We start from the raw sequence: 18,118 nt of genomic DNA on the forward strand, positions 1-18,118 counted from the left end.
ATTTAAACTCGTTTCAACCGATTTTTGCTGCCTAAACCGATTTTTTTTCCCGCCTAACCCGATTTGAACTGCCTAGACGGAAGAAAATCGGGTTCCCGACTTATATCGACCAGTTATACAAAATCGGTTGGTGTTGTCCTTTCTTTGGATTTTTTAGTGATTCTATTTATTGATTGAATAAGTGATGATACGACGGTTCTTACTCAGGGAATCCTTGGGCAGCAAAAGGAAGGAAAATCCATGGACCGACCCCATTGTCTCCACCCTGTATCGAGTTAGGGCTGTAGCTATGAGTGCTACAGATGGTCTAACAAGAGGAATGGAAGTGATTGACACAAAAGCTCCTCTAAGTGTTCCAGTCGGTGGGACTGATATATCGACTAATCGGCCGCTGACTTGATCGACTTTTACAACACTGATAAAAGTTACTCTTGATTGTCAACGTTAATGGTAAAATTACACAATTTTAGATATCAAAAATAAAATTATTCTCTCACTATCAACATAATTTTATATCTTATCCATATATTCTATTCTTGATAATTTAAGTATTCATACATTTTATATTTTATGAACCAAAAGAAAAATAATAATATTATATGTTAATATAAAAGTTACAGGATAGCTTAATAGGTAGTTGTCAAAATCAATTATTCCTTGCTCGGTCCATTGATTACTTAAATTAATTATATATTAAAAATAGTGAGAAAATAAACACCCAATATGCATGTGCTTGATGTGTAAATGAAATATTAAGGTCAAACTTATTAATATGGAGGACAGTTGGGTTATTTAATTTGTCAAATTATTGTCACATGCAAATATTCCAATATTGGTTCAAATTCATATTCATGGAAGCTGGACATAAATAAAATATATATATATAAACTACTAATAATTATATATAATCCGTAGTACGTTTCAGTACAGATGAGATGTAAACTATAATGTTAATTGTATCGCAAGATTCAAATATAATTTTATTACAACTAATTAACTACTAACACCAAATGGAACGGAAGATTCTCCAACTGAAATTTTCTAAGTCAAATCAATTGTTTAATTATTATTTTTCTTTTTTTTTTTTGAAAAAATTTAATTATTTTTTTCAAGGAACATGTAGAAGAATAAACATTGTAATTTGTTGGATTTGTAAAAGTTTAAAAGTTTATCAATATAGATTTATGTATTTTGTAGTTTATAGATTTATTCATTTTTGTCAAAAGTTATTGTATAGCTATTTAATCTAAAATGAAGCGAATTTAAGAAATTAAAAAAAAAAATTATAAGTTATTCAAAATTCAATATCCAACTTTACAAATTAATTAAATCACAAATATTGTTTGATTGAAAAATTGATTCGTATATCATTTTAATTGAAAAATTCATAAAGTATATATTCATGTTTACAAACTTCTAAAACACAAAAACTGCATTTTTAAATTAACCAAACCACAAGAATTTTTGACGGTGTAACAAGAATAAAATAGTCAACAAAAGGACATTAATAATTTAGCTTGGTTAACTATTAATTTTGTTTGCTAAAAAATATTAAGTTTGTGAGTTGAAAGTATGTAATCGAGTCGAACCTAACCGAGTTTTGGTATGTTTAGATTTGGCTCTTCAGAAAATTCATAGAGCTCAACATTTTGTTCATTAGCTGCTCAAGTTGTTCGCGAGCTTGTTAACAAGTCTATTCACGAGCTTTTGCTCGCGAGCAGCTTATTAATTCAGTTCATGAACTTCAGTTACGAACAATTCATTAATTTTGTTGATTTGCAACTTCTTTACACAAAACTACATGATTTTAAAATCTACAAAACTAAAGTTTACTCAAAACTTGTACGTGTTTTACATTTCCACTTTATAGAAATATTATTATTAAAGAAAAATTGAACCAAGCTTGCTTACGAGCATGTTTATGAACATTATAATTGAGTTTGCTCTTGAGTTTGTTCATGAACCTATAATCAAGTTTTCAAACCGAGTTTCACCATGCTCAAGCTCGGCTCATTTATAATCGAGATAAACATGATCAAACTTTTATTGAATCGAACATCGAACCGCTCATAAACGACTTGATTTAAAAAAAAAAAAACTTTTACGATAAATAACAGAGGTATAATAACATGTTATAAATAAATTTCTAGAGTTATAACAAGATCAATTTACGGTTTCTTAAATATATTCACTTGTTGCCTAGTCTATAAACAAGTCAGAAATTTGCTTGGGACATGCATTACCGTCGGGTGATTTTTGAAATGGACTCTCTGGTTATCGTTAACACGGTCAAGGAGGGTACGGAGCATAGGCATAGATTCTACTGGCTTATTGTGGAATGTCAGAAGTGACTCAAGCAAGATTGGGAAGTTCAGTTAATTCATGTTTTACGCGAAGACAACCGAGCTGCGGATTGGATGGCAAACTACGCATGAAGTTTAAATTTGGGTCTTCACGAGTGTGAGGTGCCGCCTGCAGGCATCCAAGATAATTTTCTGATCTCTATATGGAACTTGTATCCCTAGGATGACAAGTACTCTTTAGGCTGTTTTGTTTGATCAAAAAAAGTCTATAAACAAGTCTATAGTTTTTCAAAATATCCAAAAATAATTACCTTATCACATTTAGTTAGTGTCCAAAATAATTATTCTCGGCTGTCTTTCTCCCCTCCTTTATCTCCAATTTAATTTTAACAAAAAATATAAGGTAAAAATTTAGTATATAAAAATAAAATTTTAAGATATTATTATTTTCTCCTAAAAATAAAAAAATTATTATTTTAAAAATGTTATCATCTATATTATATTTAAATTTAAATTTTATACTTAATCATCTATCATTTTAAATATTAAAAATAAAATTTTATATATTTTATATGTTTATTTTTATATTTCTAAAAAAAAATTCCCTACCCATATGATGAGTGACTTTCGTGAGGCAATTGAAGAGTGTGGGGTGTCAGAATTAGAGCTAAAAGGAAACCAGTTTATTTGGGAGAGAGGTCGAGGTACTGAGACGTGGGTACGAGAGAAACTTGATAGGGGTTTTGCATCTGCAGGCTGGATCAACATGTTTGCTAACTATCAATTTAATTCTTGCATGTCGGGGTATTCTGATCATCTTCCTCTAGTTCTTCGAATGACCCAACAAGAGTCACATCAAAGGCCGAAGAGGTTTTATTTTGAGGAAATGTAGCTGAAAGAGCAGGATTTCAAGGACCTGGTGATTAGTAGTTGGAATAGTCAGGGTCAAAGGCCTGTGCCTGTGAAACTAAAGGAGTGTGTGAGGAAAATGACGGAATGGGGGAAAATTTACAACTTGAGATTCAAGAGCCGAATCAGAAAGTGGGGGAATCAAATGCAGGATCTTCATGGTAAGGGGGACGGGGCTTCTATAGCTCAGTTTTTCTTAGCCAAACGAAGGCTGAATGAGGTATTGGAAGCTGAGGAGAGCTTTTGGAAGCTGAGGGCCAAAGTTTTTTGGATGACAGAGGGTGATAGAAATACTCAATTTTTTCATGCTAGTGTCAAAGCAAGGAGACAACAAAACTCAATTGTCTATCTTTGTGATGACTCTGGAATGGAACTTACAAATCAGGGTGAGATAATGGGTTTGGTTCATCAATACTTTCAATAAGTGTTTGCTAGTCCTGTTACTACTCAGAATGAAACTGCTAATGTTATTGAAGCTGTGGTTGACTTGTCGACAAATGAGATGTTCACAGCACCTTTTGAGATTGATGAATTCAAGAATCCACTATTCTCGATGAGTCCGAACAAATCCCCTGGGCCTGATGGTTTGAACCCTGAGTTTTTCCAATCTTTTTGGGATATCATTGGGAAGGACTTGGCTATTGCCTGCGCAGATTGGCTGAAGGCAGGGAGTTTTCCTTCTGAACTTAATGATACCACTATTGTTCTTATTCCAAAGATTGACAACCCTAGATTGCTAAAGGATTTTCGTCCAATCTCCCCGTGTAATGTGATTTACAAAGTAGTTGCAAAGGCCTTGGCTAACCGCTTGAAGGGGGTCCTGCCTAGAATAATTGGGGATACACAATCTGCTTTTATTCCTGGTCGGTCCATAATTGATAATATGCAGGTGGCCTTCGAAACCATTCACTTTATGAAGAGGCAAAACAGAGGGAGAAAGGGTCAGGTGGCTCTTAAAATTGATATTAGTAAGGCCTATGACAGGGTTGATTGGGATTTTTTGAAGATTGTAATGACTCGAATGGGCTTTAATGACACCTGGATTAGTTGGATGATGTTGTGTGTAACTTCGGTCAGGTATAGGGTGGCAGTAAATGGAGAATGTACTGAGCAAATCATCCCGGGCAAGGGTCTCAGGCAAGGAGACCCGCTGTCACCTTACCTATTCATTCTGTGCGCAGAAGTTCTATCCAAACTAATTAGGCGAGCTGAGAGCGAGGGATTATTATCTGGCTGTCGTATTTGTCACAGAGCTCCGTCGGTCACACATCTATTTTTTTTGCAGATGATAGCTTTCTGTTCTTTAGCGCTTTGGCTAGTGAAGCAGGAAAAGTTTTGAGCATCCTAACTGAGTATGAGAGGGCATCAGGTCAGGCAGTAAATCGAAATAAGTCAGGGATTTTCTTTAGTTCGAATGTTAGTGGGAATCTGGCAAATGAAATCAAAGGCATTCTGCAGGTCCATACCCCTTTGGATACTGGGAGATATCTTGGCCTCCCTTCACTGATTGGGCGGTCGAAAAGGCGCATTTTCAAGTTCCTGATTGATAGACTGCGTCAGAAGTTTGGAGCTTGGGGTCTCAGATTTCTTTCTCAGGCTGGCAAAGAGGTGTTGCTTAAGTCAGTGGCTCAAGCTTTACCTACCTTCTGTATGAGTACATTCCTTTTACCCTTGTCTATTTGTGATGAACTCCAAAAATTGATGAACTCCTTTTGGTGGGGTTTAAAACCTGAGGGAAAAAGGAGTATCCATTGGTTTGATTGGGCTAAATTATGTCGACCAAAGGATGTTGGAGGCATGGGCTTCAAAGATCTGCACATGTTTAACCTGGCATTGTTAGGAAAGTAGGGTTGGAAGCTAGTGAGTGAGCCAAATACTTTAGTAAGTAAAGTTTTCAAAGCTAAATATTTTCCAAAGGAAGACTTACTTTTCTCCAAATTAGGCAATAATCCTAGTATGGTTTGGAGAAGTATCTAGAATGGTTTGTGGTTATTGAAAAAGGGACTAAGATGGAGAGTGGGAGATGGGAAGACTATTAGAGTCTAGAAGGATGCATGGGTGCCCAAACTAGATGATTTCTTCATAAATTCATTTTTGGTCCCTGGGATGCAAGATATGAGAGTTGCCGACCTGTTACTTGAAAATGGTAGGGGATGGGATCTGGATAGGCTTCATGGGTGTTTAAATGAAGCAGGAGTGAGTGATATTGGTGATATCATCCTACCTTTTGATGTTAGAGAAGACACTAGGGTGTGGCATTAGTCAAAAGATGGTTTCTATACCGTGAGGTCAGGGTACACGGAAGGGATGAAGGGGGAGGAAGAAGAGGTGGGTAATGAGGGCTGGAGAGGTTTGTGGAGGTTGGATGTCCCCCCTAAGCTTAAATTGTTTATCTAGCATGTTTGCTCAGACTGCTTACCCACTCGAGCTAGATTGGCTCAAAGACGTGTTCCCATCACGACTGAATGCCATGTGTCTGTGGAGCAGGACGAAACGGCTAACCATTTATTTGTTGATTGCAGTTTTGCAGGTGATTTATGGAGGATAGTCGACTTATCGACCCCTCAACTTGGTGGACAAACTGTTGCAGATTGGCTATTACGGCCTCCCTTAAGGCGGGGGCCGGGGCTGTGAAGGGTTCGGGGGCAGAATCTCTTTCCTTATCATCTGATACGTTTAGATATTGCCGCCAATTGCCAGAGTTTGAAGATGTGACTTCTCCCTCAGCCCCCTGGAATTTACTTCCGATAAAATACCATGTAACGTCAAAAACTCCTGGGAATAAGAGACAGGGGCGAATAAGTCCACTTTGTTACCTCTGAATAGACGAGAAAATCTAAATATATGTTTTAATTTAATCTCTTTGAGGAGAATCCCTGTAGGGTGGTTGCAGAGATGGGTAATATAAAAGAAGAGCTCGCTTCCTAATCCTGATGATCCATCTAGACGCGAAACCTCTTTCATTCTCATTCATGCTGGGCAGAGAGCGGCTATGGCGGTGCACCTATACATCTTGATGAACCTTACACAATGGTAGATCATCCATTATTTTATGGATCACATTACACACTTAATGAGCAGCTCTATTAATCAATTATTCCAGATCCGTTTTAAGAAGGGGTTTCATAAGCATAAGTTGAATAAAATAAAAAAACCCCAGACCTTGGGGTCCCACCTGTGTCTGGTAGTGAATTGTGCATGCCAAATCAAGACAGGCTCATCCGGACGTGTTGTGATTCAAAGACTATTTGGGAACACCGGAACCGGGTATTATGGCATATGGAATGGTGGCCTGTGGACACCAGTTGGCGACTAGGAATCGAAGAGTACCACGAGTGGAGGGCATTTCAGCGTGGAACCGGCGCCAGTCCCATGATTGGGCAGCGAGATCATGGCACGGTACATTCTGACCCGTCAACAGCAGATCAACGTCGTCGGCAGCCGGATTCAGCAGGTCCATCACGTCTAATCCCGCAGGTATTAACCAGACTCTCCTTTCCTGTTTCTATTCCCTCTCCGAAATGGAAGCCCCCAACGTTAGGTTCAATTAAATGTAATGTTGACGGGGCGTTGTTCATGGAGGAGAGGTGTTGTGGGATGGGAGTAGTGGTCAGGGATGCAATGGGAGCATTTTTATTCTGTAGCAGTAGCTATGTCACAGGTTCCAGGGAGCCTCGAGTGGTCAATGCATTAGCATTAAGAACTAGTATGCTTTGGTTGTTGGCTTTGCATTACACACATGTTGAATTTGAGTCAGATACGAAAGTAGTTGTGGATGTGATTCTGTCAAGAAAAAGAGACATCTCGGAGTTTGGATCTCTTATTCATGATTGTTGGTTTATTCTAGGATCCAATCCCGATTTTAATTTGTCATTTATTCCTCGTTTAGCGAATAGGGCTGCTCATTTGGTAGCTATGTAGGCCTATTCCAATGCTAACGATTTTGTATCTTCCGAAGTGCCGGAATGGTTGTTAAACATTATTATTGAGGATGCGAATCCTATTGTTATATGAGATTTTCGATTTTTGGGTTCAAAAAAAATTTATTTTTATATATTAAAATATTAAAATTATGTTTTTATTAAAATTAGATAAGAGAGAGGGAGGAGAATAGAGAGACAAAAATGTCACAAACATATTTAAAAAAATAAAAGTATAAAAGTGTATTTTTCATATTTAAAATAATATTTTAAATAAAAAATAAAATTTAGGTATCAAAATGTAATATACTAAAATATAATTTACCTTTTATTATAAAAGCAAATCAGTAATTTAAATGGATAGATAGAATAAAGTGTTGAACTGGCTACAATTTAAAAACTTTGTAACGTGTTATGAAAAATACGAGGACTAAATAATATATAAGGTAATAATGTAGAGACTAATAAATAATTTATCATACAAGTAACCAAAAGAATGTTAAAGATGAAGAGAAGAGTCTAGAAGTCCCGAGATTATCAACCCCAAGTGACGAGGGAGCTAATACGAGTGTTCTTGGGATCACTATGAAGTGGGTTGACAAGTGTCACCGGGATATTCCATTTGATGTCGGTCGTAGGCGAGTAGAGGTTGAGCCTAGCATCTGGATTGATGACGTGAAGTATAGAGATATCCGGAAATTTTCAATTCAAAATCACGGGGTTATGAAAAGTGCTCAAGGGATCACTTCAAATTGGGTGGATATGTTTCGCCGGGACATTCGATTCGAGGTAGCTATGATCGAGAGATGGTTGTGGCGAGTCTTCAAGTTAGCAGAGTGGAGACCAATAAGGTTTGGGGCTGGTCCATTCGATATAATGTGGGAGTGTGGAAAGGCATGCAAGATATTGTTAGGAAATGGTTTGACAAGCTTCACCGAGCTATCCCATTTGATGCTGGTAGAAAGTGGAAGACGAATATCAAGGAGGATGAGAACCAGGGCAAGTCACAAATTGAAATATGGGAGGAAGTGTTTAGATCCCAATCAGGAGATGATCTTCAATCAAGGAAATTAATTTCTATTTCGGGTAAGAACAAACCATAATAAGAAGTTTATAATTCAAAATTGAGATATTCTTTTTGGGGATTAAATACAATAATTTACAACCCGCTCCCCAATATCTTAACATATTTTTACGCTACTAGTGGTTTCCTACTTGAGACCAGTTCTTTATTTATCTGTTCTTTATTTTCAGCAACTAAAAAATAATGGAAATTAAAAGATTCTGCCCACTAACAGATGATCAGTATGATGCGGGCATCTAGTTGACTAGATGAGAGGGGACGAGTGGTGGAAGAAGCCGGATCAAAGAGGAAAGCACCGAAGCAAAGACAATACTCTTTATGTGAAAAACATAGTCGACACATCGTGTCGGTTTGACGCAAAGCTTCTGATTCTTTTTAATCCATTGACACGCCATGTCGGACTCTTTAAAAAGTCTTGCAAATCAGACTTGCCCCTCACACCAGCTCCTTCCTAATGATAACTTTACCGTCCTTTACCATTAATATCACCTCTTTACCTCTAACCCATTTTACATCTTCTTTTTTTTACTATACATATAATTTTATGCACTTGCCCTTTAATGTAATTTGTCATTTAGGTTTTAAAATGCTATAAATTCATGGGTTAAGGTGCAAAAATACCCCTAACGTTTTGGGTCAGGAGCAATTTTACCCCTAACCGTCTAAAATAGTGCAATTTTACCCCTAATGTTGGAAGCCGAAAACAATTTTACCCCTAACGTTGATAAATTGGGTCAATTTGAGAAATAATTCATCAAACTGTCTTCTTGGTCATGAATCTTGTCATTTACACTTCATACATGCGTTATTTTTTTATCAGTAATAAATCACAAACATATGTTGGGATGTGAAAAAATAAGAAAAAATATTAAAAATATACTGTCTTTGTACGAATTAGACAAAAAACATTTAAAAAATTCACCGAATTTATAAATATTAATCTCCAATTTTATTATTAAATTACAAAAAACATATCTTTTTTTAGAAGAAATTGATATGCAATTGGTGCAAAATAAAAAAAATGACTGTATTTTATAATAGTGTCTGAAATTGATCCAATTTATCAACGTTAGGGGTAAAATTACTCTTGGTTACAAACCTTATGGGTAAAATTGCACCATTTTAGACGTTAGGAATAAAATTGCTCCTGGCCCAAAACGTCAGGGGCATTTTTGCACCTTAACCCTAAATTCATCTATTTCTTTATAACCAATTAACTTTCAATTAATCAAAAACATTATCTTCTCTTTAAGAGTTTTGTTAGGGTTTCATACCTTCAACAATGGAGAATTTCTATTTCTGTAAAATCCGGAATTAACTCCTTTTAATTTAGTTAGAAAAAACCATCTTTGTTAATTTAAGATTAAAATCAACTCGTCCAAAACCGATCCGTATCATTCTTTAAGAGTTATGTTTAGTCGATATGTAAAAATAAATTTTTTTTTTTTTAAGAAAAAAGTGTTTTTAGTTGTAATCAGTAATTATAATATTTTATTTAAACTTTTAAATTACAGTCTTCCTGAACAAACCATAATCATTTTTTTGTCCCTATTTTCCCCGAAATTCTAAATAGAATGTCATATATTATGGGATTATCATGTGCCATGTTCTTCGAAATACCACATGGCTACTCATGACATACTCGCCGCCGGTCACTAAATTTAGTCATTAATTTATTTTTGTTGAATTGAAATGCAATGTGAACACCAAGGAAATAAATGATTTCATTTTTCAAATATTTGAACTAATTAACAACATTAACGATGTCAACACCCACAGTTTTTGTGAATAATTAATGGTCTTCTCTCCGCTGGAAACAATTTAAAGGTAAAATTAATTTAAGTATACAATGTAAATTTCATCACCAAGTGATGATTGGAAATGAAAATATTTTACATATTGTTTGGGGCACGTCAGAACAAAGAATTGAGAAACTTATGTAAAATGTTAGGGTAAATTACACCCGTGAGTACTGAATTTTACCCATTTTAATATTGTGACCATTGAATTTCAATTCTTAATAGTATGGTCACTGAACTTTACACTTTTTAACACCAGTGACCGCTCGATGCCTCAAAACGATAGTTGACGGTCTTAAAATAAAAAATTCAAAAAGTTAATGATAAATCTGAAATTTACTTATATTTCCATGCATTTTTATGTTCGTACTTATGTATTTTAATTTATTTTTATGAATGCTTTGGAAATATTTCACTTATTTGTTTATGATTTAAATAGAGAATTATAAAATTTTCTATTTGAAGTGCCTTAATCTCAGCTGTCATTGCATCTCTCTAACATTGTTCTTTTTTTTTTTTTTGGTAGAAACAGGAAAGGAAAACAAACAAACAAAAAGACTAACCTGAGATCAGTCTAGGCAGGCTGACCCCAATCCTATCCTCTAGAAGAATAGACAAAAGAAAAATGGGAGAAACAGAAACGGTAGAAACACCTAACATCCCTTCATGCCCAACAGTTGCCAAGCGATCCACAACCCGGTTTTGTTCCCTGTAGATATGGCAGAAACTTAAGACCTCAAAGGAAGGGCGAAGCTTTAAAATAGCTTTGATAAGATTTTGGCTATTAAGACAAAAAGCCTGGTTATCAGATATCCTGTTGATTGCCTCCAAGTTATCAGATTCCACAGATAACCTCTTAACACCCAGGCTAATGGCAAGCTTGATACCCGAGAGAATACCCAAAGCTCCGCTGAAAAGGATGAGCCCATCCCCAGGTTATGGGTAAACCCAGCCAGCCAAGCGCCACCTGCATCACGAAGAACTCCTCCAGCAGCAATTCCGCCATTGCTAAGGCAGGAGCCATCCGTATTCAGCTTCACTACCCCTTCTCTAGGCTTGCTCCAACCAACTAGGTGGACCTCTTTTTCCTGGGTAGGTCTGACAAGGGGATCCCCTTCAAAGCTCTTCGTAATAATAGAGAGCTTTTTCGAAAAGAAATCAAGTAAGTTAGGAATAAGGACAGTTTTATCAGCAAATAACTCCTCGTTCCTCCACTTCCAAATTTGGTGACAGATGATAGCAAAGAAAATGTCACCGTGCTCCATGTTGGCCAATAATTTCCCACTAGCACCATCAGAGGACCAGTCAACCTCAGAATGAGCCATGAAGGAAGGGAGAGTGTGGTGAGGGAGAATCTCCTCCCAAACATTTTTACTTTTAGGGCAATCCCTCAGAGCATGGCACAAGGTTTCCACATGGCCTCTGCATCTACTATAGGCTCCAGACTCCGCCAAGTGCCGTCTGTGCCTATCCGAGTTAGTGAGCAACCTGTTCTTGACTCCCAGCCACAGGAAACTCCTAATGCGCTAAGGGATTTTAAGGGCCTAAATGGATTTCCAAATGTCCGATGGAGGATCGACCCTATTAGGGGTAAAAGCTTCATAGGCTGACTTACAAGAATAAGCGCCATTGTTGGTCAAGGCCCAGCAGTGTCTGTCCTTATCTTCCTCTTGATTACTAATCTTCACTCCTCTAATTCTAAGGAGGGTCTCCAGGCTAAAGAAGGTGTCAAACTTAGACCAGATCCAGTCTCCCTCCGAGTCCACCACATCAGCAACTTTCCAGGGACGGATGTTACTAGGCGGGGGGATCTACACACTTCTATAAGCGGTTTGTCACCAATCCAGGTGTCATACCAGAAACTAATGGACTTACCATTACCCACCTCCAGGCCAATCCCCGTGCAAAACTCGGCAAACACAGCGCTAAGCCCTTTCCAGAGGAAGGAACAGCTGACAACTCTCTCCTTAGGGCCACCAAAAATTTTGTCTTTCCGATACTTGCCGCAGAGAAGACGAACCCAAAGAGAGGATGGGCATTGCCACATTCTCCAGATAAGCTTCATTAAAAGGACTTTATTGTTGTCCTTAGCTTGCCTTATACCAAGACCCCCCTGCTTTTCGGCTGGCAGACGTCCTTCCAAGGAACCAGGTGAATCTTTTTCCCTTCTCCAGACTCTCCCCAAAGGAAACGCCGGTTAATCTTATCAAACTCGTTAAGAACCGGCTCAGGGAGCTTACAGGCTTGCATGATATGGTTCGGAGCCGCGCAGTTGACAGATTGGATTAAAGTAAGGCGGCCTGCAAGGGAAATAGGATAAAGGATAACCAACCTTTAAGTTGGTTTAGCAAGAGATACTGTTAAGGCAACCTCTAACATTGCTCTTTAACAACTTGTTTATATGATTTTGGTTCTGAAACAACTGATACTGTTAAGGCAACCTCTTATAAGCATTAGAAAACTTATCAGGAAACAAAAGAGGATAAAGGATAACCAACCTTTAAGTTGGTTTAGCTGCAGATGTTTTTGAGGTTATTAAATTCCAATGAAAATAATGTGGTGCTTTTCTTATTTCTTGTTGATGTTCGAGAAACAAAAGATGGCATATCACTAACAAAATGTTGATCTTGAAAAACTGAAGGTGCAACAACAATTGTTGTAACATCATCTGTTTGCGCTAAATCGTGTAAGTGTAATGTATTATCTGATATAGAATTATCTGTCTAGAAATTATGAAGTTTCTAAGCTCAAGATAAAAAAAGTCAGTAACCATTTGTATGAGAAGAAAATCCAACAAACATACAACCAAACACTCTAAGATTTGAATAAACAGGTGACTGTTCATATGTACGGGGTGTCTTTTCCTATAGCTGTATAGAAATATATGTAAAATTGGAGAGATCTGAAAATAATATCTCATTGGCCTACCTCTTGGCTAACAATGGTAACAGAAACTATAGAATCTTCAACTTAACTTCTGTATATAGTTTCAACTTATTCACATTGAACTAAGGATCTATATATATGCATAGTATGCTATGGTAAGGATAATTCTTTTCTTTAAGCCGTTGTCTCTGGGAACTCGGCTTTCAGCCTAGCAAAACCTGTAGAATGGAATCAAGGCATTAGTTTCTTCACAAATCACATGCTACTTTTGCACAGTGGATGAAAGGAAAAGGCACAAATTGGTGAATGATGCTGTATGCAGTTTAAGACTACAGTTTAAGAGTAAGCTATCCCTTTCACTTTCAAAGTTTACCCTGCTAAGTCGGTTTGTCCCAGCACAATTTGCTTTTCAACCTGAGCATTAACATTCTATTTAATCAGACCTCCTCAGCTTGCAATAAATATTTATCACTATGATGATAAAATTATCTACTGCATACGTTGAAGATGTTTAAATTCCTGTTTCAATGCAAATGACAAGATAGGGGGCAACTCACTGTCTATCACTACGCTACTTCCCTATCTATATAGAAGATGTCCTACTCCTCCTACCAGGTTCTTATTGACAGTTACATCGTTGTTTGGGCCTGACGGTTTTAAGCCCTTAAGATGCCCCCCAAGCACAAGTGATTGACCCAACTAATAATATATGGTTCTTTCTAAGTCCCAGTTGCAGGGATGACTGCTGACAAATTCTCTTTATCCTCATTTCTATTGGCACATTCATTCTGTTTAAGAAAGAAATGAAGGGTTATAAGATCAGTTATATTTGAATATTTGAGGGAATAATGAAAGATTTTGAGTAATAGAGGAAGGCCCGGTGCACTATGCGTCCAGGCCGGAGAGGGGTCCCACCATAAGGGTGTACTGGGAGCAAGCCTTCACCTACCAATTTATTTGACAAGAGGCCGCTCCGTGACCTCTTATTTTGAGTAATAAGAATAAAATAAACATATGTAAAGAAATAATTAATAAGATTAAAATGTTCATATTAAAGAAATATTGAGGAGAAAGCAAAGGGGATTTGTAGGGATATCATATCCTTTCTTCCGTTTCTTTCTGCATCATCACATAAAAAGAACGTTGCATCATTTGAAACTTGCCTTTCCCTAAATCCATACCCCTCCATGAAAAGTATATTGAGAAATTACCTTCAACAGTCAATGGCAGGGTTATGAAGCAAATATCTAGCATTATGCAGGACAGCACTGGCCTCCTCATTTGAGGCATCCATCATCCGGAGTTCTTTGATCTCTTCAAGCCATTTTTCCATGTGTTCCTTATGCAACCTATGAACAAGGCAAGAATTATAAGATGAAAAACATCCACGATTACATTAATGTAAGGCATGTAGTTTCTTAACAACTGACGTAATCAACCGCTCTTCAAATTCATTACTCAGCTCCTTAAACATTGTTTTTCCTGATTCCAGTAGTTCAGATACCTACATGATCAGAAAAAGAATTTAAAAACATGAAATGAAATAAGCGGGTATAAGAACAAGTACACTCGGAATTTATGAGTTGATCATATGTCTATTTCAAAGTACCAAATCAATAAGCATTTTCAACTAATTGGAAATTGGGGAAAATGTCACAAAAATCAGGAAACACCGTACGAAACACTTTTTCTGTAAGTTTTTTTAGTTATACAACAAACACGTTTCCGCATAGTTACCATTTGGGTGAAGTGCTCGATTTTCTCATGAATGTGCGCAATATTGATCTGCATCTCTTCAGATCCTAAAGTGTTTGTCTCAGCTTCTTCCATCTCTACAATCTCTAGAGCCGTTCCATCTCTTTCTTCACGTTCCTTCTCTTCCATCTGAAAAGCAGAACAGTTAATCGTGCCAGTGAAAAACATGATTAATTAATCACATAACTGGAAGAGAGTACAAAAGTGAAGGATGAACAGGCGTACACCAAGCTTCATGCGCTTGCTCAAAAACTCATTTGCTTCAGTGTCCATTTCAGTTGCTCCGGCGAAACACGGAAGCTGATAGAAGTGGACACAGAAGTAGCGTATCAAATCATTTACCTATGTAGCATATAACCTACTCCTCTATTACGAAAGAGTAATAAATCAATTCATGAATATCTATATAAGAAAATCCGAAACAATTTGAACACGGTTTAGTTTTTCTGTTTAAAAGGAAAAAAGGAAGTCAATCATATATCTATATGGATGATCGATCAAACATGAAGCTGACTTAAAAACGGATTAAATGCGATTTGAAATAGATGCTTTTAATTATGAACCTGCAAAATTAGTTTCTAGCTCAGGAAATTGACCAATATATTTCAACACTACGATTTTCCAATCAAATTGCGGATAAACATGAAACTATTACCTCAATTGAAATCGCCGATCTTATCTGCAGCCGATAACTGAAACTCTGTTAGAGAGAGAAAATGATATTTTAACCAAAACGGGATTTCGCAGAAAAAAAAAATTTTGAAATACAAATGCGCGGGAATTTTCTTTTCTCGAGGAAACTGGATCAGGTCTACTCGCGCCTGGCCTGGGTTCTTTTATATGTGGCATTACTCTATTATTACGCATTCGCTATTTCGCGTTTCCGACACCTCACTCTCGCTGGCCGCGCAATGTGGGCCTTGGACCCTTATACCTCACTCACACTGGCTGGGTGATATGGGCCTTGGGCCTACCAAAACAAGCTGATAAACAAAAGAATAAGGTTAAAAGTTAATAATTGAATTATGAAAGTTAGGATGTTTAAAATCCAAAAATTGATGGGATTTAAAATTTCCAAAACGTAAAAAGATTTTTCAAAAAAAAAAAAAATATTTAGGTAGAAAGAAAGAAATTATTGAATTATGAAAGTTACGATGTTTAAAATCCAAAAATTTTCAAAATTGATGGCTTTTATTTATTTATTTTAAATAAATAAACCATTGAGATTATTCCCATCTCAAGTTTACTCCGATTTTTGTCAAGTCGTTGAAGATTAACAAATTCAACATGACCCATAACGAACTATGATTGCGTACTACTAGTCACGAGTCAATTATATTGAGACACTACGAACAATAAGCTTAAAAATATGTTCGTAAGCTTAAAAATAAGAGAAATTTATAAAATTGGTCCAATAAAGATGTTCGTTTATATTTTTAGACTCGTTTTGACATATTTACCAAACTAGACGCTTCTAATATATTTTTCTAAAAATACCTCACAAATCCATCATCTTCTTCTTCAAACCCTTACGGGGTGTTTGTTAGAAGGGATATAGGAGGTGAGATAGGGATAAAAAAACATCAGATAAGTTATCTCGCGTTTGTTTGGGAGATTGAAAAGTGAGACGGATGAGGGATAAGCTTCTTATCCCTCAAATCCTATACCCAGGAGGGGGTGGTATAAGGATGTGGGATAAGCTCCTGCAATTTAGGATGGAAAAGTCCATCTTATCCTTCAAATTAATGTTATGTAGTTTAAATAATGTTAAAATAGTAAAATGTATTATTTTATCCTCATCTCTATCCCACATACTAAACATTGAATAATAATTCTCGACTATCATATATTTTTATCCTTATCCCAATGATATATCATTATCCATATCTCAACCTTTATCCCTATCCCTATCCTAATAGAATACCAAACGCCCAATTATATTCTTCACCGACATAAACTTTATGAAGCATTATCGGAACAATCTATTAAGCAATTTAAACTAAAGAAGAGGAAGCAATAATTTTTGCAGTATTCAATAGAAATATCTTCAATGTAAATTAAAAAATAACTAAAACACAACGTAGAAAATAGAAACTAATAGAATCGAAACTAGATTTCCATATAATCTCAACGAAAAAGACAATGAGAAGAATTGTAAAACACTAATTAGAACCAAAATGGTTTGTATTTTATGATTTTGGTTCGCATTTTATGATTTATGAAACTATATTTGGTTCTCATTTTATGATTTTTGTTCGCATTTTATGAGATGAGGAGATTTTTTGCTTCACATTTTATAAAATTTGAACCAAAATGGTTTACATTTATGATTTGCGAAGCTATATTTGGTTCTCATTTTATAGTTTTGGTTTGCATTTTACGAAATGAGAAGCTATTTTGCTTCTCATTTCATAAAATGAGAACCAATAATCATGGTGGATGTCAAGTACAGTTTCAACTTTTCTCCATAGTATCGACTATTTCGAATTCAGTTTAAAATTTTAGGACACGAACCAATTATAGTATGTATGTATTCCTTAGAGGTGTTCTTTTATATTAAAGATTGGTGAGCGAGGAAGGGCAAGCGGCGAACATCTCAGTTATGCTAGCACCCCCACCACAGACTCAAAAAAGCCCCGAACCAAATTTATTAAAAGAGTAAATAAATATCATAATACAAAAAGAATGTATTTCTTAGAGGTGTTAGAATCAACATCAATGGAAAGAAATGCTCTGGTTCGATCGTGTTGATGAGGTGCCCAATGAAATTTGATATGTTTTGGAAGTTTGCATTGAGTTTGGGATAAGAAGTTGAAGAGTTTAAAGTCATTTTAGGTATACGGGTTGAAAGTATCTACTTTGGTAGCATGTGTTGAAATAGGTCTTTACATTGGACTCTCCAAAGGCTACTTTTGTAAATTTCCTAAGAATAATACTAGCTTAACCTACAAAATTGTTTATTGTTGTTGCGGAAATGGTTGTAATCAAACTGAAACTTGGTGATGATGAATTCAAAAGACTCTTAAACCAAAGTGACTTATAATCCAACTATAAATTATAAAACTCAAACTGGCATTCTAAGGCACCTCAATTCGGTGTGGCATTCACACATCATGTAAGTACGTCTCTAACCAGATGCACGTGTAAAAGTCTTTTTGAAATAAAGAAAAAAAACAACAAACAATTTCTTTTCTACATAGGATGAGGAAGCTTAATTTTTTTATCTCTTAAAAATTATTTCAAGTGGTTCACTTTGAGCATCAATTTCTCATTAATCATTTGTCTGATTTAAGCTTAAAATACACCGTTAAAAAGATCTAATGGCATAGAATACACTGACGTATTTCAAGTTATATTCTAAACTCTATTATCTCGTGTATATTTAAGTTTCAAGTTGGTAAAAAAAAAATAACAAACCAAAATTTGTTTATATATTTTTTTTATATATATAATTTATAAAAA

The 18,118-nt window shown here is 36.0% G+C and overlaps 1 protein-coding gene across 2 annotated transcripts; it reads right to left on the bottom strand.

The window, feature by feature from the left end:
• Positions 1–12,762: 12,762 nt before the first annotated feature.
• LOC136220240 (uncharacterized) lies at positions 12,763–15,487 on the bottom strand. Of its 2 annotated transcripts, XM_066008026.1 has the most exons (6): positions 15,312–15,487; positions 14,882–14,956; positions 14,639–14,785; positions 14,332–14,405; positions 14,113–14,250; positions 12,763–13,119 (listed from the first exon to the last, which is right to left on the bottom strand). In XM_066008026.1, exons 2-5 carry the CDS (start codon positions 14,927–14,929, stop codon positions 14,115–14,117), a joined length of 405 nt encoding a protein of 134 aa, XP_065864098.1. In that variant the 5' UTR covers positions 14,930–14,956; positions 15,312–15,487; the 3' UTR covers positions 12,763–13,119; positions 14,113–14,114. The 2 variants fall into 2 exon arrangements, with proteins under 2 accessions (XP_065864098.1, XP_065864099.1); XM_066008027.1 differs by lacking the exon at positions 14,882–14,956.
• Between the last annotated feature and the right edge of the window lie 2,631 nt (positions 15,488–18,118).

This window comes from Euphorbia lathyris, chromosome 2, assembly GCF_963576675.1.
Source record: "Euphorbia lathyris chromosome 2, ddEupLath1.1, whole genome shotgun sequence".
Lineage (NCBI taxonomy): Eukaryota > Viridiplantae > Streptophyta > Magnoliopsida > Malpighiales > Euphorbiaceae > Euphorbia > Euphorbia lathyris.

Bases quoted from the DNA above. Each gene is read 5' to 3' on its own strand.
- LOC136220240 (XM_066008026.1), bottom strand. From the start codon at position 14,929: ATGGACACTGAAGCAAATGAGTTTTTGAGCAAGCGCATGAAGCTTGGT. The intron at 14,786-14,881 runs GTACGCCTGTTC...TCTGCTTTTCAG, and splicing joins GCAAGCGCATGAAGCTTGGT to ATGGAAGAGAAGGAACGTGA. The intron at 14,406-14,638 runs GTAACTATGCGG...CTGATCATGTAG, and splicing joins TCGAGCACTTCACCCAAATG to GTATCTGAACTACTGGAATC.